The sequence below is a fragment of the Dioscorea cayenensis genome, chromosome 14, assembly GCF_009730915.1.
Source record: "Dioscorea cayenensis subsp. rotundata cultivar TDr96_F1 chromosome 14, TDr96_F1_v2_PseudoChromosome.rev07_lg8_w22 25.fasta, whole genome shotgun sequence".
Taxonomy (NCBI): domain Eukaryota; kingdom Viridiplantae; phylum Streptophyta; class Magnoliopsida; order Dioscoreales; family Dioscoreaceae; genus Dioscorea; species Dioscorea cayenensis.
Genome location: NC_052484.1, coordinates 18,413,143 through 18,440,746, shown reverse-complemented (window position 1 = coordinate 18,440,746; position 27,604 = coordinate 18,413,143). Strand labels below are relative to the sequence as shown.

Genomic DNA, 27,604 nt, shown 5'->3' with positions numbered 1-27,604 from the left:
TTTTCGTTACTGTTTAAGGTCTTATTTGAAGAGAAGAGTCGAAAGGAGAGGGCAGGGGTTGGAGGGTATAGAAGGTAAGAATTCTTTCAACCCTTGTTTAGGAAAAATGGTTGGGGGAAGGGAGTAAAGGGTTTAAAAAAAGTTAATGGGTGGTTGAAAACTCGCATTTTATCTCTGGAAAGAATTAAAGAAGAGTTGATAATTTTATGAATAAAAATACTATTGTAACAACTCTATAATGATTAATAATATATTTATGTTTTGGGAAGTGAATGAAAAAAGAAAATTATAACATTAAACTCTCTCCTCCCATCGCTGAAAGATCCACTCGAACCTTTTGTTATAATTTTATTAAATGGAAAATATCTAAAAATGAAAATATCCTTTTAGTTATATGTATTAATATTTATATATAAAATTTTAAAATATTTATATAAACTTTTTTTTATATTCCTTAATCATTTTTCTAGCAATTCTTAATTAAGGTTATTAATAAAAATTTTTTTATTGATCCATAATCTAACATAATATAACATTTAATAATTATATAAAATTTGAAACTCAAAACAGATTTTCCACTCCTTTCAAAGCATTCCTTTACTTTTTTAGTCCCCTTTCCATACCACCATGTATAACTTTTAATTTTTTAATTAATAAGAAATGTGTTATTATTACATTTGAAAATTTTGAATTGAATTTTTTTACATGTGGATAAAAATATAAAATAACAGAACAAGATAGCAAACTGGTGGTTAGCTTCTTCCACATCATAAGAAAAATTTTCATATTAATGGAATTTGATAAAGCATAAATAACATTCACCAAAGACAGCATACAATGCAAAAGTCAAATAATTGTTCCTACAGATAATACTCATCTAGGTATCCGACATTGCCGACAAAAACAGGAGAAAAATAACATCCACAATAAAACAGATTCAAGGAAATTCAAGGTGACAAAAATAGAGTGAAAAGGGCAGAGTATTCTTCAATTGCCGGTTTCTACCAATGCTTTAAGAAGAGGCTCCAGTGTGCAAAGCTGCAGATTTCTTTGACTTCCTAGGAGCAAGCTGAGTTTCAGGCTGTTCCATAGAAGAGCATTATAGGGTCAGTTTCAAATCATAAAAATAAATTTTTTATTTGCCGCAATCTAGTAAATTACAAATAAGAATAGAGCTGATCAATTTGCTGCTGAATTTGATTTGAAGATTCCGTAGTACCATCATCACAAGCTAATAAGCCTAATATAGAACTAAATACTTTCTTTATATGAAATGGCTGAGATAAGTTTCTGATTAGAACAAATTCATCTCACATCCAATTCTATGACAGTATACTAGAGCAGAAAGTTGGGAGAAACCAAATCATGCTATCTGATAATCATAGCGGGAAAGCACAAATGTTTAAAACACAAGCGATAGGCATCTTCACTGTTTAAAAATTGTGTGCGGCCGGTAGTAAACGTTTTTTTCTCAAAATTTACCTCTTTTTTGACAGATTCTTCCTTCTCTGACAAGATCAGTTCAATATGGCAGGGAGATGACATGTAAGCTGTCAATGACACAATAAAATAAAATTTCACTCAGTAATATTCATAAAGGCATCAATAAAAAATATAACATAAAAAAATGCTAGACTTACGGTTAATCCTGCCATGGGCCCGATATGTTCGGCGCCTCTGCTTCTGAGCCTGGTTTACCTGGATGTGAGATATATAAAGAGCATCTACATCCAAACCTTTCACCTGAAGGAAAAACAATAATTTTAATTATAGAAAAGGGAAAAACAGCTGACCAGAAGAGAAGTTGATAATGTGTTATATAGAAAGTAATATAGGACCCGCATCATACATCCGCGTTACTTTCAGCATTTTTGAGTAAATCCAGGACGAATCTGGCAGATTTTACAGGCCAGCGACCCTGTCCATTTGGATGACGATTCTTAGCTTGGGCAGTACGCCCAACACCTCCACAGAATCTTGTGAAGGGTATGGCTTGCTTGTGAGCGATAACATCTTCTAGGTATCTCTTAGCCTTGGCAAGCGGCAACTTCCTGAGTGCATGAGCTGTCTCACGTGTGTTCTGTTTCCCAAAAACATATGAGCATACATGAGAAATCTGAGATGCATGAAGAGCTTTACCAATTGGAATTACAACAACGATGAAAAGGCATATTTAGGGAGATGCTCAACAAGCACAATAAGAAATGCTTAGGTTGATTTTGCAAAACAAAAACTATAAGAAGGAAAGAAATAATCCAGGAACAATCTTTATAATTATAATGAAAGAGAGTGGTTGGCTGATGAATTTTGATGATATTGTAAGTGTTATTAGAAAAATTTGGTCAGGATTCCACAGAGAGTTTGGGGACCTTGTGTAAATACTTTGCATCAACAAACAAAGAGCCATAGCATCCAAAATAGTACCAATAATTCACTCACTAGCACACAGAGAATAATACCTTTAAATAATCAAACAACCAAACAAAATCAGTGTAGCATGCGCTATAAAGAAGTATAGGTTGTCAAGTTTACCAGATGACATCTGTGTTCTCCACTTGTTCTTATTTTCATAAATCAAAAACTCAGCAAAAGCATAAAATAAAAAGAAATTCTGTTTCTTTAAAGAAGAGCAAGTTTCATTTTGCATATCAGAAGTCAAAAATACAATCAAATGAAAATTGTCTGCATCATATTGTATATTGATCATTTCCAAAGATGAAGTTGCTAAAGATTGACAGGCCAAACAAGGAACAATTATATCATACCATTATACCAAGATGAAAAAGAGAGTAAATTGATTTGGAAATATCATTTTTGAGCATGACATTCTCAGATAACCACTTTCAAAAAAGCCATACAACAATACCAAACTTTGATTTCAATATTAACCACAATGGAAATTTAATCAGCAAAATAATAATAATAATAATAATAATAATAATAATAATAAAAAACAAAAAAACAGCAAGTAACACACTTCTAGGGCTGTAAACGAGCCTATACATTCGTTAAAAGCTCGAAGGCTCAGCTCGTTAAGGACTCGGCTCGGCTCGTTCGTTAAGTTAAATGAGCGATTCTCAAGCCCGATTATTAAGCTCGTAAAATAAACTAGCCGAGCCTGAACACCATCAAGCTCGGCTCGTTAAGGCTCGTGAGCAGACTCATTTATATGAATCGTTAAAAGCTCGTTTATATAAATCGTTAAAAGCTCATTTATACGCTCATTTATATGAATCGTTAAAAGCCTTAAATGACTCCCGAGCTCGAGCCGAGCTTGCATTAAACAAGCCTCAATGATATTTTATTTAATATAAAAATTAAAATTAAAAAAATTATCAAGCTTAAACGATCTAACGAGCCGAGCCCGAGCCTCATTAATGAAACTCGAAATAAGCTCGGCTCGAGCTCAAGCTCAATCAAAATAGTAACGAGCCGAGCTTGAACATAGCCAAGCTCGGCTCGGCTCGTTTACACGCACTTCCAATTCTCAGAACCCAGTTCCCTTCTCTTCAATTATATCTTACTTATATTTAAGTTCATCTCATGACAACCTCTCTGGCTCTATTTTCCCACCAACCATCTCTCCAGAGACCTTTCAATTCTTTCAATAGTTTACCCATTTCCTCCATCTCACTTCTCTTTCATCTCTATCTTTTTTTTTTCTCTGCTCTTCTCTTGACTTAATTTTCTTCCAATACGCTTGCCACCTTGTTCTCTCTACTGCACTTATGATCATTCCACCTTTTACTTTTTCTAACCTTCCTATCCTTATTTATCAAACTACTTAATAAAGCTTTTCACTCTTACAATTTTCCTCTTACATAACTTGTTTCCATTCTTCTTATCTCATCAATCCCTGTATTCTCCCTCAATGTTCTCCAAGATGGAACAATCCATAATCTTTAGTTTGAGAAATGCATGTTTTAAACATAGAAAGCATCAAAACCAATGGAAGAAATTTTACTTGTGTGAAATAGACAAGCATATCATATGAATGGCAATTTTATGAGGCTATAGATCCATCAAAACCGAAGTTGATCCACCCGTTTCCGTAAATATCTTTAATAGACAAACAACACCCACCAATATATTGCTCTTCCTAAAGGCAATAGATCTACAAATTGATTTATTATGCTAGAAATGAGACAAACACAGATAGGCTTTAAACTCTAACCATGACAAATTAACAACCAATATAATAGTATTCCCTATAATGCATCCTAGATTCCAGTTTTATCCAGAAGTATCCAGAAGAACTTGCATCTCTGGGAAGGACTTCTGACAGAAATTGACCAAAACTAAAGAAAGGGCCCTCAAAAAACACAAGCAACTCAAGGATATCAAATCTAACTGTTCCAATCAACTATTATCTCATCACAACCACACTGGGCTAGAGATCAAGTCTATTAGCTAGAAAGCAACTAATATAGAACCATTAGATAGCACTTAGCAGTGGACACAAAACTAGTTCAAAGAGGGCATTTTTCATTTCACATGCAATCCGTCACAACACTCGAAGCATATCAATTCTTCTAGATCGATTTGTTCACCATCCGCTCATTCCAATAACCAATAAGAAATTACCAACTCGTGATCTTACATCACTAACGCCGCTTAAATCATTGAATCAAATGCAAAATTCTAAATTTAACTCATTAACTCACCTTAAAGTGAACCCTCAGGTCCCTTCCCATCGCCTTCGCGGCTGCACAAAAAACCAAACCACAAATAAAAATCCAGCTCATCACAAAGCATCAAAGATCATGTTGATACCAAACTGATTCCCAGAGGCAAAAATAACCCTAGAAATCAAGGAAAACAAAGATAGGAGTACTCACACTTGGTTGGGTTCTCCGGTTCTCGGGAATACTTCACCTGAAGAAAAAAGAAACATTCACAATCAACCAAAAATGACAGCAAATCCAAGCCATTGAAATCAAAGAGAAGAAGAAGAAGAGAACCATGGCAGCGACTGAGAAGAGTTCCAAGGGTTTCGCTCCGGCGCCGCGAAGTAAAACGAAGAAGCCGAAGGATCCTTGCCTTTTTATAGGGGAAGTCCAAACCCTAACGGGTGCGAATGATGAACTGAGATCCGCTAACGTAGAAGCGGATGCGGATGAGAGATACCTTATCGGGCATAGATCCAAATATCCCATACCCGTTAACTAACAAAATTATCAAATAACCCTTTGGCTGCTTTATTTTTTTCATATTGAACCTTCTTTAAAAAATTTCCCCATTTATTTGTTTTTTTACTTGTCTCATTCATTTTAGCGGTTATTTTTATATAAAACATTAATTATTATTTATATTTAATGTATTTTTATAACTTCTAATAAAATATATTTTTCTACATATTTTATTAAATTACATATAATTTTAAAATTTTAAATTATTAATTAATTTTAATTAAATTAATTTTTTAATTCATGTAAATTAATTAAAATAGATAGAAAGACCGAAAGGAGTAATTGTTTAGAAACAAAAATATAAAAGAGAATTTTTTTTTTTTTTTTTGGAAAAGGGCGAATAAAAGAGAATTTTCATAAAACAACACAAAAATATATAAATAATTATGAGAATATCCGAGGGGTTATACGTAATTTCTACAGTATCCAAATCAGAAGCCCGCCAGCACTACTAACAAACTCCCATCTTCTTCTCCGTTTTGCTTCCCGATCTAATCGCCGACTCAAACAAATAATCGCGATCTCTTTCTCTTCTTCTTCTTCTCAAGCTCTCTAATGGCGATGCCAGGCCTAGTCACTCTCATAGTTCTCCTTCTTCTCGGGGTCTGCATCTCAATCTTCATCTCCAACGCGGATCTCCGCTTCTCCATCCCTGCCGCCCTCTCCCACTCCTCCAGATTCGCCCCTTGCCTCGTTGCATCCCGCCACCGGCCACCGCCTCTCAAGGTGTTTATGTATGACCTCCCCCGCCGCTTCAATCTTGGGATGCTCGAGAGGAACGGGACGGGGAATGTAGTGGGGTTTCCGGAGTGGCCGGTGAGGTCGGGGATCAAGAAGCAGCACAGTGTTGAGTACTGGATGATGGCTTCCTTGGTGGATGGTGGTGGTGATGAGAGGGAGGCTGTCAGGGTCTTGGATGCGGAGGAGGCTGAGGTGTTCTTTGTGCCCTTTTTCTCTTCGCTTAGTTTCAATACTCATGGGCACAATATGACTGATCCTGACACAGAGATTGATCATCAGCTCCAGGTTATCTCTTTGTGTTTTGTTTCTTGGACTTGTTAATCTGTGAAAATTGGTTGGGAATTATTGATGTTTTGGAGAATTCTGACTTTTTTCAGATTGAAATCATCTTAAATTGCATGCCTTTGTTATGGAAATTATAGAAATAGGATTCACGAGTTTGGTCTTCTGCTTTATTTTTTTGGTGAGTTTTCAAGCTAAATTTATAAATTCGCATTTAATAAGTAACATTTTGTTAGATTTAGATTATGGAAGTAGGTAGATTGGCTCTGGGAATCTTTTCTTGAGCACCAATTTCATAAATTTGTTTGAGAATCACAGGCTGTTCTTTCTTGTAGTTAATTACTGGTTGTCTGCTATTGCCAACTCTTTTGATGGATAATATGTCATAATAACTTTTCATTGTCTTCTTTCTCTTATTTCGCGCCTGTCTGACATAAGCCAAAAATTTCACTGGACAGTATAGCCAACAAAACTTCATATCCACGATGTGTAAACATTAAAGGCATACATAATAAAGGTGCATGAGGAAATAATATCAATTCTTGAAATTTTTGAAGTCTTGTTAAAAAAAAAATTCTGAGACTAGAAAAGTAGAGAGCAGGAGGTTTTACAAGAGAAGATACGCTAACATAGAAGAATATACGACATCACATTCATATATGAAGGATGTTAGATTGCATAAAAGTGCGTCATACGCTCCTTTGTGTATGTGCAGTGCAGTGCAATCCTTAGTTAGTTCTCCCTGTCCAAAGTTTTCCTTTTTAAGACAATGATCTTTTACATGGATTTGTTGAAGTGGTTATTATCAAGAAGGTTATGCTTGTAAATCTATAATTTGATGAACCTCTTCTGCATTTCTCAAAGTTTTTGATTTTGTGGAAAGTTTTGGTGGTTTTATTGTTACTATGAAATATCAGGTACGATGGATCAACCCGGTCAACTTGCTGGTTAGCATAGGAAAGGCAACACAAAGCTGCTGCTTTTACATTGTAGTTTTCAAGCTTTTACATAGTTTTGTATGCATTTGATCCTGTGTGGATTCTGGACTCATCCATGTTGCCTGTTGCTCTGCTAAGTATGTTAGTTTATGCTCAATTCCAACTCTCATTTATTTGATTATGTTCATCTATCATGAGTTGATGGGAACTTACTGTGCTTGCCATAGTGACTTAAGTTCATGAAAAATGATCTGGTGAACTCTCAGAAGTATTTCATATATGTAATTGGTTGTCAGGAGAAGTTTTTTTTATTGGGGGTCTATTTAGAATTTTGCCAGATGATTGCCTAGTGTTAACAACTATTACTTCTTGGTGCAGATTGATCTGCTGAATTTTCTCAGGGAATCAAAGTATTGGCAACAATCAGCAGGCCGTGACCATCTAATTCCCATGAATCACCCAAATGCATTCAGATTTCTGCGGGATCAAGTGAATGCATCTATTCTTTTGGTTGCAGATTTTGGTAGGTATCCCAAAAATGTAGCTTCCCTGAGCAAAGATGTTGTCTCCCCATATGTGCATCTTGTAGATTCTTATGTGGATGATAATCCTTCTGATCCATATGAATCCCGTCCTACCCTTCTTTTCTTCAGAGGAAGAACTGTAAGAAAAGATGTAAGTGAAGTGTTTTGCCTTTTCTTTTCCTGAAGAGTACGTTGATTTTATATGCTCCCCTTTTTAAACCAAGGCAGCATCATTAAGTCATATCTTGGCTTGGCAACTATGCAGGAAGGCATCGTTCGCACTAAATTAGCAAAGCTCTTGAAAGGCTATGATGATGTGCGATATGAAGATAGCATTGCCACCGGGGAAGGCATAAAAGCAGTAAGTTATCTTTTATATTTTTTTATTGGTAACTAGTTCAATTAGTATCATTTTGTTAGCATACAAGTATACAACTCAACCTTTTCTTGGTGTACCAATAGGTTGGCAGGAAAACTGCTCTTTTGCAGAGTAAAATGTTTGTTTCTAAATTTGATGTGTTTGTGCATGCAAGCAAAGTATAAAACAAAAGTCCTTCACGCATGCATGTTTCTCCAAATTAAAACATTCATCTGCCTATAAATCATAAATTATTGTTATCTAATAGTTACTGTGATGCATAAATTGGAGGAGAAAGTTGATAAACTATGATTCATGAAATATGTAAACAATAGTCCTTAATTTGAATGCTAATATAAGTTCTATTGACCAATAAACAACCGACTGATTTCATACACAGCTGCATATGCATGCTCTTGACCAGAAATGCAGACTGTAATGTCATATAAACAACTCTAGATATAGTAACTAATTTGATATGGTTGATTGACCAACTTTGGTTTGTTATAATAATGATATTTAAATTTATTATTTTGGACCATCCATTTTCATTAACTTTGTGTCATGCATCAACCGTTGTGCATATTTGTGTCTTTTATTTATCGGCAGAATGCAATTTTCCATGTACTGATGTACGTGATACTCTTTCAAAGCTTCTTTCACTTGATCCGCATCAAACCATGCATATGGGTTTGTCTCATATGTTTTCATGTCCAGATATTGGACTTAGTAGTGTCAGCTGATTACTTTTCTTGGCATTTAATGTATGTCCTGTTCAGCAGCAATTCCTGCTACTTCCCATTGCCATTTAGATATATATACAGATTAATTTCATCAATGTCACAATCTCACAGTTTGCTTGCTTCTCTGATACCAGTCCTCAGAAGGCATGCGTTCATCCAAGTTCTGCCTTCATCCTGCCGGGGATACTCCATCATCTTGCCGTTTGTTTGATGCTATAGTCAGCCACTGTGTGCCAGTCATTGTCAGCGATCGCATTGAACTCCCATTCGAGGATGAGATTGATTACAGTGAATTTGCCTTCTTCTTCTCCATCAAAGATGCACTTAAACCCTGATTTTCTGGTCAGTCAGCTCAGGCAGATACCAAAAGACAGATGGATTGATATGTGGAAAAGGCTGAAGAGTATCTCCCACCATTATGAGTTTCAGATACCCCCAAAGAAAGATGATGCTGTGAACATGCTTTGGCGGCAGGTAAACAAGCTATCCATATCAATGCTTCTCTAGTAAGTTACCTTAGTTTGTGTTCATTGAATTACTGTAGGTACACAACAAGCTCCCCGCGGTTAAGTCGGCAGTACACAGAAATAGGAGATTAAGGATTCCGGATTGGTGGAGTTGAAGTCAATAATTTGTACAGTTACATTGATGCCATTCCTTTCAGCCTTCTACGGGCCTACGGCCTTCGAACATGGAAAGAGTCATTGAGAACAAATGTTGAGTAAATTGCGGTTTAATGACCGGCTCTGATCATTCTCGGTTCGACACTATACCCAATTTTGATGTTGTTGTAAGCCTTGACCTTTAGAAAGATTTTTGTATCATCTGTATCAAGACTGTGAATAACAATGCACAGACATAATGGGAAGGTGGATTCATGTATATGGTTTGATCATTCATTATGTACCCTTTAGCATCATGAATGCAGAGGAAGGATGTTTTACTATGAAAGTAAATTTTAAGGGACCTTTTTCAATTTGGATCTTATTATTACCTTTGATTGTTAATTACTTTTGCAACTCATCTCAGTCGTTGACTATCAAGGCCATTGTTTTGGTTAATGTTTTTATGATCCTCTGGTTAGCTATATATTAATTGTAGTCTTTAATTTGTAATTAGGAAAAAAAATATTCATGTGTTTAGTGCGGCAAATAAATGATACAAAATTAAGCAAGCAAGCATAAAAATTAAATTGATTCATTGAGCCAGGACTATAAAATAAATTGAGAAAAGAGATAAGAGGAACAATCAATTGAAAAGTCAATTCCTAGTTGACATATTAGATTCGGTTCAATTAATGAGAGTACTTATATCTGTCAATTTTTTTAAATCTCTCTTTGGAAAATTAACTTTTTTTTCCAAAAAAATAATATCTTATTAACACCATTTCATGCATCTGATATTGGTCAGAAAAAAAAAGGAACTAAGGTATTGTTGACATATTTATCATACAAATGATATTTAAGCATACCATTATACCAATTTCAAGCAGTGCTAAATAAATTTTACACCCTCAATTAAACCCTTTTCTTTCTTTCTTTTCTTTTTTTTTTTTAAAAAAAGTTTACCCATTGGTGCTCCATACACAATCATGTATTTTTATAGATGTAATATGTGTATATATATATAACAAATTTCTTTATAAAAATGAATCAACTTTTGACATCTGTCTCTGTGGCATAATCTCACTTTGGCCATGAGCACTCAAAGAATATGTTTAACTTGTACTTAGACATTGGCCTTTACTGAACCTCAACCGAAACCAACATTTAAAATAAACAAAAGCATGCCAGGCATGTGAAATTGACAACTTACCTGATAAAGTAATGTGTGAGGTAAAGCAAAGAGGGTAACAAACAACAACCAAATTTGTTTCATAATTTTATTTTACTTCCATTACTTAAAACCCATGGCTCAAAACCCTGTCAAATGTCATCATTTTCTTAAAATAACCAAATTCACAAGAATTAAAGTGATGATCATGATGCAGTAATGAACTAATTCTGCTCTTATGGAGACAGTTCAAATGTCATATTTTTTCAAGTTCATGAATCGAAATAAATATTACCGTAGAATTCGAAGACCGAAAGTGCAATGCAGGATAAAATGATGAGACTACAAGATGGATGGATGATCACTAGAACTTCAATTCTCTAGAGAAAGATAGATAGATGCAAAGCATAAATCACATGATGGGAAATCTGAGCTCTTATCCAAGTGTATATAGCCAAGGACAACACTCAACAGACATCTCATCTCTCAAACACACTTAGTAAAAAGAATAGAAAAAAAAAAAACAAAGAAAAAGGGTGCTCATGGGACCATTGTAGGAATCAAAGGAAAGAAGATGGAAGACCTGACACCTTCTCTCCAAATCCTTCTCCCTCTCATTCCTTAGTTTCAAGTGATGGCAACATCTATATCCACTGAGACATATACTACTTGTCTTGTAAGCAAAAACTCACATCTAAACTTAGCCCCACCACCCCCACCATCCCCACCCTTTCCATCAATTTCTCTTTATCTACTTTCATTTCTTCTCCACATCCCCCATTGTTTTGCAAGAATCTCTGCAAAATGGGATCACTCCACATTCCAGAATCCTCATGCAGTTATCTACTCCAAGAACTCAAGGTAATCAAGAAAAAGAAAATCTTATAGTTTTGTGATCTCGTTTGAGGTTTCTGAATTGATGACTTCTAAAAACAATAAAACAGTTAATTTGGGATGAAGTCGGGAGTGATCAGTTGGAGAGGGAAAGAATACTGCTTGAACTGGAGCAAGAATGCCTGGAAGTGTATAAAAGAAAGGTCGACAGTGCTAATATTCGAAGATCAAGGTTGCACCAAGCATTGGCTGACTCAGAAGCCGAGTTTACTAATCTACTTATTTCTCTTGGTGAACGATCATTTGCAGGACGGGTGAGGCAATTCTCTGTTTCTCTTTTACTTTTCACTACGTGCTTTCACATGAACAAAAGATACATTATAGATTATAGTCCTAGTAGTTCGAGCATATCATCTAACATAGTATTAGAAGCGATGCGTTGTGACTAGCAAAAAATGACTTGTTCATGACCAGACAACTAGTTAATAAGAGTAGCATTTACCAAGAGAATGCATGAGATACAATGGTCATACTTGAAAGTGAATGACAGATCGAGCATATGTAAAAGATATATACCATTATAGGATACGATTTGTGCGCATGCTTGCAGATCTATATTTACTATTAAATCACATGATTGAAGAAATTCGCTAACCGGTTATGGTTTGAGGAACAGCCAGAGAAGTTGACAGGGACTCTGAAAGAGCAGCTTGACACAATCACTCCTGCACTGCAAGAGATGCAATTGAGGAAAGATGTGAGGGTGAACCAATTCAAGGAGGTTCAGGATCAAATTCAAAAGATATCTTCAGAAATAGAAGGCCACTCAGACCATGACATTGTGATTGTCAATGAAGCTGATCTATCATTAAAAAAACTTGAAGAGTATCAGAATGAACTCCAAAGACTCCATAGAGAGAAGGTAACAAACAGAGCTAGTGTATCATTTTAAAGATTAGCATGTGTCAAGAGGTGCACTCACTTACGGCTTAGTTCTATTGTTTGCTTGTTTTTGGGAAGAATGACAGGCTAAAGAAGGTCGAAGAGTACACAAGAACCGTGCATGATTTAGCTGCAACAATGGGAATGGATTCTGCAAAGATCATAACAGAGGTTCATCCAAGCTTGGAAAGTTCTAACAGTCAGCATTCAAAGAATATCAGTGATTCGATTCTGGATAGCCTTAACCATACAGTAGCATTACTGAAAGATGAGAAGATGAGGCGGCTTGAAAAGGTAATCCATAGAGATCCATAGAGATATACGCATTACTGAAAATTGAATACAATCATGGTAATTAGATCTATGGCTTCATTTTTAGCTTGATACATTAGGGAGCTAACTCTTGGCAAATAGCTGACTCATAAATCCGTGTCATAACTTTTGCCAGAGAGCTGATTGTTAATGAGTCATACATGCTTAAATTGCACCTAAATTGAAGTTGGCACATCAACGTTAGGTAACTTGCAAGTATGCATATATTGTGCCTCAATAAGTCAGAGTAGTACTACAACTAGTACTATAACTTACTGACTTTATGACTTAATTTCAACAAACTGCTTATTACGATGGATAATAGAGAAGGATAGATTAAAAAAAAATGAATGAGTGTTTTCGCCGTAATATGGTTTGGCCACCGTCACAAAGTGAATTACCAAGTATTGGAAGAATTCAACTGTCTACACAACCAGAATTTTGCAGAACTCTACAGATAGTGTGCATAAACGAAATACTGAAAACAAAAGGATTCTACAAAGAGAGTGTGTGAGAGAGAAAACTTTAATTACTGAGAATCAGATTCTAAAGAGAGAAAGAACTTGAATTACTGAGAATTGGAAAGGATTCTACAAAGAGTCTGCATAACTTGCATTACCAAGAATTGGAAGGATTCAACAGAGGCAGTACCTAAGTTGCATTACTGAGAATTGAAAGTGTTCTACAATTGCAGCTGCACAGGCTTGGTAAAGCATTGTCAAACTTGTGGAATCTCATGGACACACCAATAGAAGAGCAGCAAATGTTCACTCACATCACAAAGTTCTCATCATCAGAAGCAGCAGGTGAAATACCAGGCCTTGGAAGTCTAACTCTTGATACAATTCATGAGGTACAAACACTTTCCATGCATGTCTACGTACCATTAAACAACAACAAAATAAAAAATTTCAGTGTATTTCAATTCTTGAAAACAATGTAGGTGGAGGCTGAGGTAGAGAGGTTAGACCAGCTCAAAGCTAGCAAAATGAAGGAGCTATTTCTGAAGAAGAAGGTAGAACTTGAAGAGATATGCAAGAAAAGCCACATGGAAATGCCTTCATCTGCAGAGATGGATCACATCATGAAACTTATCATTTCAGGTAAGGAAAGGTGGTCTCAATCTAAACCAAAAATTTGAACTTTAAAATTTTAACTGGTAATCTTTTCATGTATTATGGATGACCATGTGAATTCTAAAGGGGAGATGGATCATGCTGACCTTCTAACAAGCATGGATGAAAGGATATATAGAGCAAGAGAAGAAGCTTGCAGCCGGAAGGACATAATGGAGAAGGTTGAGAGATGGCTAGGAGCATGCAATGAAGAAAGATGGTTGGAAGAATATAACATGGTTATCCCCTTCCTCTTAACATTCATTCATTTGCTAGCATATAAGTTTAGACAAGATTTGGGTGAACTAATTACTGCTTCTTGTGTGAAATTTAAGTAATTTACTAAACTATAAGCAAGTTGAAAGTAACTGGAACTAGGTATAAGTAAACAGTGAACCCAGGTCACACAATCTTTAATTAGTATTTTTTTATTCTTTTAATTTTGCTTGAATACTTACCTGCAGGATGAAAACCGATATTCAGTAAGACGAGGTGGTCATAGAGATTTGAAACGTGCTGAAAGAGCTAGAATTATTGTCAACAAAATTCCTGGTATGAATTATTCGATAAGAATGATGGTAGGATTTACTTAAAATTTATCATGTAAGAAGAAACCACTCCAGATTTCATGCAAGTAACTCTGAATTCTTGGCTAAACTGTTCTGCAGCTTTGGTTGAGTTACTGATAGCAAAGGCCAGGAGTTGGGAGGAGGAGAGGAAGAAAACTTTCTTGTATGATGAGGTGAGATGCACAGAATTAAATAAAAAATTAAAATTAAAATTAAAAAGAGGATAAACATGCATAGACACATATATGGATATTTAAATAATACGGTATTGAGAGACAGAACTCTCTCTTGAACTAAGTATCAGAAGGTTGTAAACTTGAACAGGTACCTCTTTTGGCAATGCTGAAAGAATACAATTTATCGAGGCAGGAAAAGGAAGAAGAGAAGCAGAGGCAAAGGGTAAGCAACATCATCCATATCTAACATAAATCTCTGTAGAGAAAGTTATTTATACTTATCACACCCCAAAAAAATATTGAAATAATTTATCACCTCCATTGTAATAATTTCTATGAAAGGGTGGTGTGCTATGATTGTAATAGCAAATCAAATTCATGTGTAAAAAAAAGGAAATAGGTCATAGGTAGCTCTTATATAAACTGATGAGACCAAGTAAAAATACATAGTCACTGAAAGAAAGCAAATGTGCAGCAATATCTACAATATTTGAAAGAATGATCTAAACAGGAAAAGAAAAGAGTGCAAAGCCAAATACCAGCTGAAGCAGACATGGATATGATGGTAATGGGCTCAAGGCCAAGCACAAGCAGCAAGCGCATCCCGAATAGAAGCTTGAACAGCACCTTCATCACAGCCGTTGTTGCCTCCACTCCAAACACCAGACCCTGTAGTGGGTATGGAGGGATTAAAAAGATTGGTAGTTCAAACAATCCCTCGACTCACGGAACAAGCCCCAACACTATTTTCAGAGAAAGCAAGAAGATGCAAATCCGCAGAATGTTAGCACACTACAATCATGGCTGCTCCCCCATCACAGCTGATGTTGTATCAGAGATCTCCGCAACTTTCTCAGGTCCAACATCTCCTTAAAGTTTCATACTCACGGAAAAATGGGCACTGATTGTTTATATATTCATGCTATCTGTTACCTTTGCCTATTATCCAGTTTCACTTATAGTTCTTTTTTGACAAGCTTTACTGAGGGTGTTTTATGATTAAGGATTGGGTATTTGGTAAATTACACTGATGAGTGACAGGTAAAGGTAACAGATAACAGCCTAGAATAGTGATGCTTTCTGATTTTGCAGTTGTATGACAAGAACAAATTATGGTTCAGTGCTTTATACCCTTGTCAATACAGTATTTGTATATTTGTTTGTTTTGCACTTGTGGTATCCTAGTGAATATTGTAGAAAGAGGAACTTTGTGATTTTAAAGATGTATCGTGATTGAAAGAAGCATATAGCTTGAAATTACAGTGTACATGGCATGCCTAATGCCTTGGAAAACGTCGAGTTCTACTTTGCAATGTGGAGCATAGAAGAGACTGTACAATCAATTCTGGATTGTCTGGTTGGTGAGTCAGGGTAACTAGTTATACGCACCCTCAAGTTGGTCAAGGAAGAAGCAGCTCACTCTATGCACTATGCAGTAGAATCCTCTCCTTCCACAACCATCCACTCCTGCTTCGGCCCCTGATCAAGAATGAAAAGAAAAGGCCAATAATGAATTGAAAATAGAAGATTAATGGATGAACCTAGTGTTATAAGTGAAGGAGATGCAATCAAGATTAACTCCACACCTTTCCTTGCCGGATGATTGTCGGTGGATTTCTTGTCATGTCAACTACAGTGGATGGATCAGCAATCCTAGTCCCACCATCAACAATGAAATCAAGACCCTGAAACATCCATAAAGAAGGCCACATTTAAATGCCGGGCAGTTAACCAAACATATTTATCATATTTCAAAATATAAGATCTCCTACAAGATCTATACAGCCACTGCTGAGGTTTCCATGTGAATCATTTAGGAATTAGATGAGTTTTCATCAATTCTGTCATCATTGGTACAACAATAACAGTCTAAGAATAAATTGTTCAAATTGCATTAGAACTGTTCACCGATTTGAATGCCAAAGCTAGACTTAGTAAAAGATTCCTTAAGCCCAATATAACTAATTGATTCAAAAGTTGATGCATGATCTGCCAAGAAAAGGAGTTCTCTAAAGGCCACTAAGTTACCTGGAATATTGCAATAGCAACAAGATAAAAACTGCAGAGTAGGAGGCTATGACTTTCAATCATACTGATTAAGGTTAGGAAAATGGTATATTTCTTTATTTGTGTAAATCTATTAAATTCCAAGCTAGAGTGGCTTTGCAGGTTGTTACCTAATATAATTTTTAAAATGCTAATTCAAGTCACATGTTAATTTCTCAACATAATTCCTCAACATGGCTAGCATTTCCCACCACCTTTGTCACAATTTCATGACAATTGAGAATGACAACCTTGTGCATGCAACTTGACAAACAACAGGAGTGAAACTTACTACAGGACTTTTCAAATTAAACCAACAGAAACAATTCATACCTCTGGTCCATAAGTATCTGCAATAATGATTGGGTCTATGATCCATTGATCTTCTGCAGACTCCACACTAAAATTTCAAGTCATTAATAATCAAGAATGTTTTTTAGGCAACATAAGCAAGGGGCAAGAACTGATTTTCCTATAAGTAACAACAAATAAGAGGGAACAGACAATTGCTACCGTTCAAACCCTGACAAACCTTGTGGATATCAAAGGGGCATCCAGATTATTTAGTATGGCTTGGCAGATAGTGTCATCTGGAATGCGAACACCAACATTTTTCCTTGACACAAATTTTGTTGTAGTTCCATGCCTGATACATTGCTTTGGCAATGCTTTGGTTGCAGGTAGAATGAAAGTATACTGTTGGAAAAAGAAAACTACTGTCACTGCTGATACCTGGACAGTTTCAAATTTACGGTCCAATCTTTCTAACAATTAATCCTTACAGGTCCAGGCAAACAATGCTTGACAGCTCGAAATATATTCGCTTGACCTTGAGCATTGCCACGAGGAAATCCCGTCGTATAAGTATCTATGTCTTGGAGGGAATGACATAAAATACTAAGGGGCTGCAATAAGACTATACATTTAAAAGGAGAATATGCACAATCTTTGAACACAATTGCCCAATTTCAATATCAACAAGACTAAAAATAAGACACAAAAATCCTCATCATTAGACTCAAAGGAACACCCTAAACCTTGAAACAGGAAAGTCAGACCAGTAATAACTCTTGCCTTTGAGCTTCTTATATTTTTTATCCTGCACATGGGAAATACATCAAGGATCAGTAAAATGAAGTTGAGTGATCTTTCAACATTGGCAGGGGTTTTCATATAAAATTTGGATTATACTAAACCCTAAATATAGATCATGACAAAGGGTGCAGATCTGAAAAAGAATGAAGTTGTTACCTACGAAGGCGCTCAATGGACGAATGACTTTTTAGATCACAAACAATAGAATACCTGATCAAAATAAAAAATAAAAAATGACACAGGAAATATAATTTTCAAATGATATGCAAGATCTCAAACTAATATTACAGAGATAGAGGAGGAATACTAGTCCAAACCTAACACCTCTCAAGTAGATGAGAGAAATAAAAATGAATAGAAGACCTAAATAACCTTTCATCGGTGAGAACTGAAGATCTCACAAAGCACAGAGTTTGGTTGCAAATAAACAATCAAGCTAGCAAGATATTTAAAGGTGGTCAATAATTGCTCCCCCAAGCTATTTTTTGGAGTGGATACACTTAATTATTATATATTTATATAAGATCATCACCCTACAAAAACCATCAATTGATCATCGAGTATATGTTGGTTAAGTAAATCATTGATCCCATTATTTGAACACATTGTTTAAATATCTACTTTGCTTTTTTCCTTGGATCTCTATTTCTTACTCTAATTGTTAACCAATAAAATGCATACCAAATATGTAAATATATTTGTTCCCTAAAATCAACAAAATTCCACTAAGATTTGGCAAGTCCAAGCTACATATTTTAGAAATTACTACGACCATAAACTGGCCATTCCAAACTCCCCGTAAGTCACCTAAAATCAAGGTAGAAAATTTCCCAAATAGTGTTTGTGAAAAGGTGCACCAAATGCTTTGTTTTGCTCTGTTTCAATAACTAAAAGAAATGATTCATAACAAGATCACCCAGTTGTGAAAAAAAAAATTATTTGAGATCCTCCACTAGGTATCATATAATGTACATATATATAAGCCTTGAATCCAGAATCCTGCTTTTTGAACCCCTTGTCCTAATCTTTTACCAATAAAACAAGGGATTAATCAAACAAGATCATTCAATCATATCTGAATTTCCATTCCAACAACAATCACAAGTTTCAGAACACAATCAAAATGAAGCATTTGTTCAAATAATCAAAGAGAAAAGAACAAACACGGTATCAGTGGGGATGACACCCACAGCGCCGTCCTTGATGAGCTTGATCACAGGTTCCAGCTTCCAAGTATCAACCCACAGTGGATCCATCTCCACATACAGCATCGGTAAACGATCATCCTTCATAGATCACCCAGCGAAAACAAAAAATCACCAAAAAGAAGAAACCCTAAAAACCAAAAACAATAAAAATGAGAAATAGGAGAGAAAAATCACGACCTTGTAGAGGCGCTGGGTGGAGTACTTCAAGCGCTTGGGATTGCGCTTCTTGAGGAGGGAGGTGAAGACAGGGAGGAGCTTCGGCACGGGGAGGAGCGCCGGCGAACGGTGGTTGGTGAAGGGGAGGTTGGCAATGGAGTGGCGGGAAGAGAGAGCAAGAGTGGTCAACGACTCGAGCGACATATTGTCTATCTCGGAAGAAGCTCGACACTAGAAACGAAGAAGACCCAATTTTAAAGAGTTTTTGCTTATTAATCCCTTTGTTAATCATTGTTATCTCAAATTAAGCTAAGGTGTAAAACATCAAATGGTCCCCTATTTTTCATTTTCCGCACTTTTAGTTTTTCTAATATAAAATCGGGTCTTTGTATTTATATATTTTCGATCTTTAGTTGTAAAATCCGTCTTTTTGGTTCTCGTATTTACACATTTTCATTCTTTTTGGTCCCTCTAATTCATCAACTGGAAGGACCAAAAGGGCGGATCCGTCAATTAGAGGGACCAAAAAGACAAAAATGTGAAAAATCCAAGAACCAACAAGACAGATTTTATATTAGAGAAACTAAAAGAGTGGAAAACGCAAAATATAGGAACAATTTTGATATTTTGACTTTTTTTAATGGATTTTTTTAATAATATGAAGTATGAACAAGCTGATATGAACTCTCAGGCTTTGAAAAACTACCGCTTTTTTGGTTATTTCAAATTACAATTAGTTTGATTTATTATTTTATTTTATTTTATTTTAAAAAAAATAAAAAAATTAACATAGTGTTTGGATCCTAGGAAGCAAAGTAAAAGAAAAGAAGAAAGGAAGTGAATAGGGTTAGGGTTTTTGTTATACACTTATACCTCCTTTAGTTAAGGAAGAGAAATAAATAAAAAAATTGTATAATAATATGATTTATCAATTATACTTTTATTACTAAATAAAAATTTTTATTTCTATTTAAACACATAATTAAAAACATAAATTAAATCGATGAAAGATATATGGAATTAATAGCAATGATGAAATCAAGAGTTGAAAAAAGTGATTGGTGTTGTGTGAACTTTTAATTACATTAAAATTATATTAAAAAAAAGTAAAAAAAAAAAAACACTTATGGAGTGATGTTATGTGATTAATTAAAAAAATTGAGGGTATTAAAGTGTTTTTAAAAATTATAAAATGTTTAGTAGGTTCTCCCTCTCTAGCACCCCAAATCGAGAGGCCCAAAAGTGAGGTTTTGAATGGTTTTCAAAAGCGGAGTTAACTCTTCTTTTCCTTGGTTAAATTAAAAAATATATATATATATATATATATATATATATATATATCTATCAAAACGAGAGAATGACTTACTGTGACCCTCCGAAATCCTCCATTTCCTTTACTTGCCCTCGTCGGTCCTCAATCCAAACATAGCATAAAAAAAATCTTATTATAAAATAATGTTTAACGGATTTACTAGTGGTTTTTAATGGATAAATTATTTAAATAATCATTCAACTATTCAATTATTTTTATTCAAGTCACCAAATTATAAAATATGTATTATAACTTTATATTTGTATTTAATTGAGTCAATCGGACTAATTTTGTTAATGGCGTGCTAACATGGTATGTCACGTCATGTCCCTTACCACATCAGCATATCACTTGAATAAAAACCCTATTTTATATTAGAGATAGTTTAATCTATATAATTGGTCCTTGTGTTAGATAAATAAAAAGTAATTTAATTTTTTAATCAAATATATTGGAGTAATGTCCCTTATTTAATTTAATTTATAATTTGGATGACCCAATTGAACGTTGATTTAAAATTAAAATACCCATTTAAAATTTTTTATAATTTAGTAACTGAAATAACAGTAAGTAAATGGTTGGATGACTGGACATTACATCATATACACCTTGAATTCAATTGACTGCATATAATTATTTTATGATAAACAAAAGGCAAAAATACGTTTTAATTCGATACGCTGAACAACCACTCACGTCGGTCAATATTACAAACAAAACAATTCAATCTTTCATTTAAAAAAAAACAATTATCAGCCTCCCAACACTTCAATCTTTCTATTTTAAAAGAACAATTACAATCCTCCCAACGTGGAGGTTGCAGAATATTTTTTATACATAAATATATAAAATGAAACATATGTTTATTTTATATGCATGTACTCTATTTACCCACCGAATAGTAAAAACCCCGAGATGTTTGATTGCAAAGCATAAGGTGAGAATCATTATTTTATAATTTCAACACCGTATTTGGATGACCATGTATGAAAGTGGGAAAAGAATAGATAAGTAATGGGTGAGTGAGAGATAGTCACTCATCTTTCACTCCTTGCGGTGAAATATTATATTTACTCTTCTTATTTAATAATTATAATAATAATTTAATTTAATAATAATTAAATATATAATTTTAATAATAAATAATGATTAAATTAAAATAATAATAATTAATAAATAAAAATAACAATTTAATTTAAAATAATAATTAATGTAAAATAATAATAACTAATAATTAAAAATAATAATCGAGTTTAAATAATAATTAAATAGATAATTTTAATAATAAATAATAATTAAAAGTGAAATAATTAGTTAAATGAAAATAACAATACTCAAAATATTTTATAATTAAAAATAATTATTATCTAATTTAAAAATTTTTTTTTATTAACTTAAATTAAAGATATAAAAAAATTACCATAATTTTTATTTTTATTTTTTTCTATTCCCAATTTTTTAGTCTCTTATACCTTACTAACCAAACACATTCTTCCGAGAACCTAACACCCCTTGAATGAAAAAAAAAATCCACCTTTAAATGATTTTTTTCATCTATTTTACATATATAAAAATTCAAACTCAAAACTTCAAAATTATTTTTGTATTTAATAAAAATGTGGAACACTATAGTTTTCCGTGATGATACAGTTAAGCTATGAGCTTTTAGTATTTTAAAATTACCCCACTTAGTTAATTTTTTCATACTTTAAGTTATACTATATATTAAAATAAAACAAATAATTGAATCAAAACAAAAACCTACAAACCACAAAAGCGAAATTTTACTATATATCTTCATTTCTAAGGATTTTATTTAAAATTGCCATATGTTTGCAGCTAACCAAGCATTTGAATATTGAAATAAAAATCCAAACCAATCTACCATAAACAAAGCACAAAAAACATAGTAAAATAAGAGTAATGCTTAGAGCGAAGAAACCACACGAACCAGCCACACGACTGATGTGGCTGGTGATGTAAAAAATATTTTTTTTATATAATTAAAAAAATTTATGAAAGTAGAACTACACGTGAGTCTATCTCTCTCGTGTGGCTCTCTCTCTCTCATTTGTGTCTGCCCTCCCGGCCGCTGCTTCCCTCCCCCATTCCTGGCCCCCACTCCCGGCCTCCATCCCAACCGCTACTTCCTCCCCTATCTCGGCCCTCCATCCCGGCCGCGACTTCCTAGTATCTCGCCCCCGATCTCGGGTGCCCTCTAGTACCAAATCTCATGCACCAGCTCTAGATCCCGGCGCCACTCTCTCTTGTGCACCACCAACCTGTGCCCTAGTTTCTCATCAAAGCCAAATAAAAGAGAGACAGTGGCCGGGAGCAGGAGAGGAAAACGAAGGCCGGGAGCGGCAGCTGAGAACGGGGGAGGGAAGCGATGGCCGGGAGCACAAACACAAACGAAAGAGAGAGAGAGACAAACTAGGGCCGACCTGTGCCCTAGTTTTACTTTATCAAAAAAAAATTTGATTAAATAAAAAAATATATATTTTCCACGTCACCAGCCACATCAGTCGTGTGGCTGGTTCGTGTGGTTTCTTCGCTCTATAATGAGTAATGCTATATAGAGCGACAACCACACAACAGATGTGGCTGGTGACGTGGCAACTGATTCTCTCTCCACTTTTAATTTTTTTTTAAAATTAAAACATTTAATGAGAAGGAATTTTATACTCATTATCTCTCTCACATCTCTCACTCTCTCTCTCCTGTCTAGTCTCCTCTTTTCGGTTCTCAACTCTTGGACTAGAGCACCATAGACGAGAGCAGCAGTCGAGAGTAGGGGCACGAGATAGGACAACGGCGGCTGGGACAAAGGCATAGAGAGATGAGCGACTGCCACGATCAAGAGAACAACAAAGAGAAGAGCGGTGGTCGAGAGCAGAGGCACGAGAGAGAATAGGGTGCAGCGGCGACCTTAACAAAGGCACCGAGAGAAGAGCAGCCGCCGAGATCAAGGGCACAATAGAGAGGGAGAGCGGCTACCGAGATCGGAGGCACAACAGAGAGTGGAGCGGCTGCCAGGATCGGGGTGCAGGAAAAAACTCAGCTCCCTCTATGTCGTCACCCATGAGAAATCTAGGGCACAAACAGACGAGAAAAAAGATGATAGAGAGAGAGCCATCAATTATCTTATTTTATCTACTTTTTTAATTTAAAAAAATTAAAAGAAGAAAGAGAAGCAGTCGCCACATCACTAGCCACATCAGTCGTGTGATTGGTTCACGTGACTGCTTCGCTCTATGCAGATACAGAGGAGGCCAGTAGTGCATGCACTAGCACCCACTGGATCAGCTGCTGCACACCTGGAAATTCAAGATAATGTATGATCTACCTTGTACCCATTCAGCACCCTCTGCATTTCGTCACAGAAAACTTACGAAACTAGCAATAAACAAACCAAGCATCAAAGGGTAACAAGATAACATAAATGAAAAACAAGCTAGGCTGATTACCATAAACAAAAAAACAACCACCTAAAACAAGATCAAAGTATTGAAAGCAGCCTCCAAAAGGGAATAAAATTTTATAATTTAGGGTATCTATACTGCTCTCTTAGCAAATTGTCCCTGATATACTCCTTGTCTGGTCTGAGAATATTGTTTTATTTATCACTCTGCCTCAATAACTTCCTCTGCGTTGATTGACCAGACATTTGGTGTCAGCAAATGAGAGCAAGCATTATATTCGGCAGCTGGTGTTTTTCAGCGTGGTGGTAGTGGTGGGGGAACATGAGACTTGGCCATTCCCACCCATGCAAAAACAGCAATGCCGAGAATCACCCACCCAAGTATGTCATACTTGAGATCACTGTCTTTCTTTTTCTTCGAAGCCTGATGTACAAGAAGAAAATTGCATCATGATGGTCAGCAACAGAAACAAAGGCAAGTGCACCAATCAAAATGTTCTTTCCGTTAGACCTATCCATACAACATACTTGAACAGTTAAACATGGCCTGCATGTAATCGAGTTACAAAGTTTCTAGTCATTCAGGACACATGGATGAAGATGCCGAAAAGGTTGTTGCTGCATACAAAATCGATGAGGAATCCTGTGCATGACTTAAGCATGTGCTTATCTTAGGTTAGTTGACCTTACCTTAATTCTAACTCAATTTCATATCTTTTTTTTTATTATTTAGTTTGATATTATTGTAGTGTTAATTCTACCCTGACTTATGCCTATATATATATATATATATATTATTAATCTCTAGAAGTTTTGTAACATGTAAAAAGAATTCATTTTCTCAGCAACATAACATTACCAATCAAACATACTAGAATGGCTTTAAAAAGGGGGATTACAGGAATTCAAAACATTTTCTTCAAAAGATCTTGAAGACATAAATAGTTCTTCCAGAATAATGTAATATTTAGATAATGAGATTGCCCTCTTATAAGTGTTGAGTGCCTATTTCCGAAGCCTAAACATCTCTCGAGTCACAACCTTATGGGCAGTGCTCTTTCAGAGGAAGCTACATAAAACTTTATAAGTTAACCTAAGTTAATGCAAGTAAGGGAATAATGGAAATTAGAGTTAAAACTCAAAAAATTCATAACAATTTCATTCACATTAAAAAGGAAAAAATATTCAAAGTTCAAACATTAGTGGTTGAAGATCAGAAAATGCAGTAATGAATTATTAACACCCAAGCAATGAGTTGAAGAAGAAGCAGACTAGGAGATATACTTGTTCTAGGACATGCTCATTAGGAGCTTTGTAGAGAACAGCACATAAACATAAATTTGCAATTTATCTCACACAACCCTGATAAAACACGGAAAATTTACCTTCACATTAGATGATGGTCCTCCCCCTAAAGCTTGTTGACCGGCCAACTGCCTTTGCAGCTCCAGGTGGAGTTCAGGTGCCTAATGAAATTAAATATTGGTTACTTCCCATTTTTTGTTGTATAAAGAGTAAATGAGATACCAATCTAACATACCAGAAATGCTGCTTCAAATACTTTCTAGATAATATATATTTAAGAAAAATAACTGCAAGAACTATAAATTTTTAAGGCCAGGATCTGCTGTGATAACAAAACATGGCTTAAATCAGGAACCTCCAGTTCTCCCAGCCTATAATCAACCATATGGATCACACTATGTTTTGACACTAAAAAACTCAGCAATCGTACAGCAAGCATTAGCAAAACCTTATTCATAACAGATCATAGAAAAAAGCAAACTACAAATTTCATGACTATTCCCCCTAAGCAACACAGCCATTTATTTGTCAGCTCACTTGATAGAAAGCTATAAATTGATAAAAACAACGCATTGGCCGAGCAGATGACAACTTTCTAATATGAAAAAAAAAATTATAATAACCAGATGGCATACAAATTTTCCAACAAAAATTCAAGAATGATTCACACACTCATGCCTAACTTCACATTGCCCTCTGAGCATCTGACACAACAAAGTTTTCTAATTTTGTGGTAAGTTGTGTATGATAATCCCTCACACTTAAAAAGTCCATTTGCAGATCTAGGTTTATGCAACATATACAAGGTTTGTACGGACTGATCTACAACTTTTATCTCATGTGGCATAATATATAGCCAATCTAGTTCCCTTCTTTTGTTTCTTCAATACTGGTGATATCTCTCCATCACTAGAATGACAGTCTTCTTGCTTGGTTAGTCCACCCAGTCCTTTTCTTCATTCAGGGTCAATAAACAAGACGACTAGTATATAAGAGATATCATCATTTCCACATATTCCCTACTTTACAACAATAGCGATTCTCAACCTAAGGCTTGCCCTTTTTAGTTTAACCACATTGATCCCATATCATATCAGTTCCATATACAGATTTAACTGGACAAATAGCTTTTGCTGATAGTATGTAACCCTCACAAATTTTTAACTAGAAAATGAAGAGATATCAAACTAAAATATAGCATCATTACCAACTGCTATGATACATAAAATTAAATATAATTTGAATAGAGCTAAAATACCTTGGATGACATATCCAAAGATTTCAAGTACACATCATTTCCAGGATCCTACAATAGAACCAAGATGTTAGTTCCTCCCAAAAAGACAGAATATTCTTCAACAAATTACCAGCAAAAATTATAAAACCATGAAAAATCAAGCAATAAATATATATTATAACAAGGGAATTGAGATAGTACCTCCTCCAAGGCTTGTTGGAAACACTGAGTAGCCTTTGTAAAGTATACCTTTGCTGTGTCCGAATCTGGAGTATAGAATGCACGGGAAGTGTGGGCATTTCCCAAACACCACAACGTGTCATGCTTTCTTGGATTTACTTGTAGAGCTTCTTCCAATTTTGAAATAGCGTCTGATATTAAAACATATTAAAGTATTAAACAAAGACTAATCTGACTTTCTGCTACTTGTCAATTGCCAAACTTCAAACACATATGAAAAGGATATGAACTGCCAAAAAAAAAACCAACTTTATGCCATAATCATATACCTTCTACCATCTTGGTACCCCTCAGCGCCCCCTGAAACTGGGAGAGTTCGAGCAAAGCCCCGCCCCACCTTGTAAGATTCTATAGAACAAGATCAGATCAGAACCTATCATTCCAATGTTACAACAGAAAAAAATTATATAAACATGTGCATTAGGGTTTCCACTTCAAGAAATAATGAAACATCAGGAGTGGCAAATAATTACACTTATAATATAGAAGATCAAAGTGCGATGCAGGTTTTTCTTATCTCCAGACAGATGAAAAAGTGCCATGTTTTTTTCAACAAAAATCCAAAAAAATTTGGCTCCGAAAAGCAACATAATTCAATCAATGACTACGTTAGAGTATGCAAAGAAACTCGAAACGATTGAAAAACATGAAAAAAACGAAAGAAAAAGGGATCGCTCACATCGGCATCGAGAGGGTTACTAGCGTAGGTGGCCTCGGCGTTCTTGCGGGAAAGCTCGAAGAACATAAGGCGCTCGAAATCACTCTCGGGGAGCTCCATAGGAATTGAATTCAATGGAGAAATCGCAGCGAAGTGGGCTCTCGACGGAGAAGAGTAATTAGGGTTTAGAGGAGAAAAAGTGAACGATCCCTGGGGAGCAAAGTGACATGGCGGCTTCTCCCGGTGGGGCCCTATATAACACCGCACTTAAACGGGTCGGATCCATACCCGGATCCGCTTCCCATCCGAATCCGCTTTGGATGCCAGTGATTGTGATGTTCATCCCACCAACCTTTAAATCTTTTAAGAAAATTCAGCTATTTTTTAAAATATATATTAATAACTTAATATGAATAAAATGTTTAATTTA

At 35.2% G+C, this 27,604-nt stretch overlaps 5 protein-coding genes across 6 annotated transcripts; 2 read left to right on the top strand and 3 right to left on the bottom strand.

The window, feature by feature from the left end:
- Positions 1–796: 796 nt before the first annotated feature.
- Positions 797–5,090, bottom strand: LOC120275481 (60S ribosomal protein L17). The gene is made up of 7 exons (XM_039282073.1): positions 4,962–5,090; positions 4,839–4,875; positions 4,665–4,705; positions 1,850–2,080; positions 1,641–1,743; positions 1,483–1,550; positions 797–1,081 (listed from the first exon to the last, which is right to left on the bottom strand). Exons 1-7 carry the CDS (start codon positions 4,962–4,964, stop codon positions 1,013–1,015), a joined length of 552 nt encoding a protein of 183 aa, XP_039138007.1. The 5' UTR covers positions 4,965–5,090; the 3' UTR covers positions 797–1,012.
- Positions 5,091–5,662: 572 nt separating this feature from the next.
- Positions 5,663–9,751, top strand: LOC120276538 (probable arabinosyltransferase ARAD1). Its single transcript, XM_039283299.1, is given in 6 exon segments — positions 5,663–6,215; positions 7,529–7,825; positions 7,940–8,035; positions 8,910–9,104; positions 9,106–9,249; positions 9,320–9,751. Coding segments are annotated over 6 exon segments (1,281 nt in total). The 5' UTR covers positions 5,663–5,744; the 3' UTR covers positions 9,398–9,751.
- A 1,335-nt stretch (positions 9,752–11,086) lies between these two features.
- LOC120276537 (65-kDa microtubule-associated protein 8) lies at positions 11,087–15,753 on the top strand. The gene is made up of 11 exons (XM_039283298.1): positions 11,087–11,409; positions 11,493–11,696; positions 12,059–12,304; positions 12,403–12,618; positions 13,331–13,489; positions 13,580–13,739; positions 13,839–13,990; positions 14,216–14,303; positions 14,420–14,493; positions 14,645–14,719; positions 15,008–15,753. The coding sequence occupies exons 1-11, from the start codon at positions 11,353–11,355 to the stop codon at positions 15,368–15,370; spliced, it is 1,794 nt and encodes a 597-aa protein (XP_039139232.1). The 5' UTR covers positions 11,087–11,352; the 3' UTR covers positions 15,371–15,753.
- Positions 14,880–19,235, bottom strand: LOC120276539 (uncharacterized protein YciO). 2 transcript variants are annotated; one of them, XM_039283300.1, is made up of 10 exons: positions 19,023–19,235; positions 18,802–18,923; positions 17,794–17,847; positions 17,617–17,641; positions 17,325–17,447; positions 17,075–17,238; positions 16,876–16,942; positions 16,083–16,181; positions 15,886–15,975; positions 14,880–15,165 (listed from the first exon to the last, which is right to left on the bottom strand). In XM_039283300.1, exons 1-9 carry the CDS (start codon positions 19,203–19,205, stop codon positions 15,925–15,927), a joined length of 888 nt encoding a protein of 295 aa, XP_039139234.1. In that variant the 5' UTR covers positions 19,206–19,235; the 3' UTR covers positions 14,880–15,165; positions 15,886–15,924. The 2 variants fall into 2 exon arrangements, with proteins under 2 accessions (XP_039139234.1, XP_039139235.1); XM_039283301.1 differs by having other exon boundaries at positions 15,917–15,975.
- A 4,475-nt stretch (positions 19,236–23,710) lies between these two features.
- LOC120275258 (mitochondrial import receptor subunit TOM20-like) lies at positions 23,711–27,368 on the bottom strand. The gene is made up of 6 exons (XM_039281780.1): positions 27,196–27,368; positions 26,786–26,864; positions 26,478–26,647; positions 26,298–26,345; positions 25,120–25,200; positions 23,711–24,158 (listed from the first exon to the last, which is right to left on the bottom strand). The coding sequence occupies exons 1-6, from the start codon at positions 27,292–27,294 to the stop codon at positions 24,030–24,032; spliced, it is 606 nt and encodes a 201-aa protein (XP_039137714.1). The 5' UTR covers positions 27,295–27,368; the 3' UTR covers positions 23,711–24,029.
- Positions 27,369–27,604: the final 236 nt, after the last annotated feature.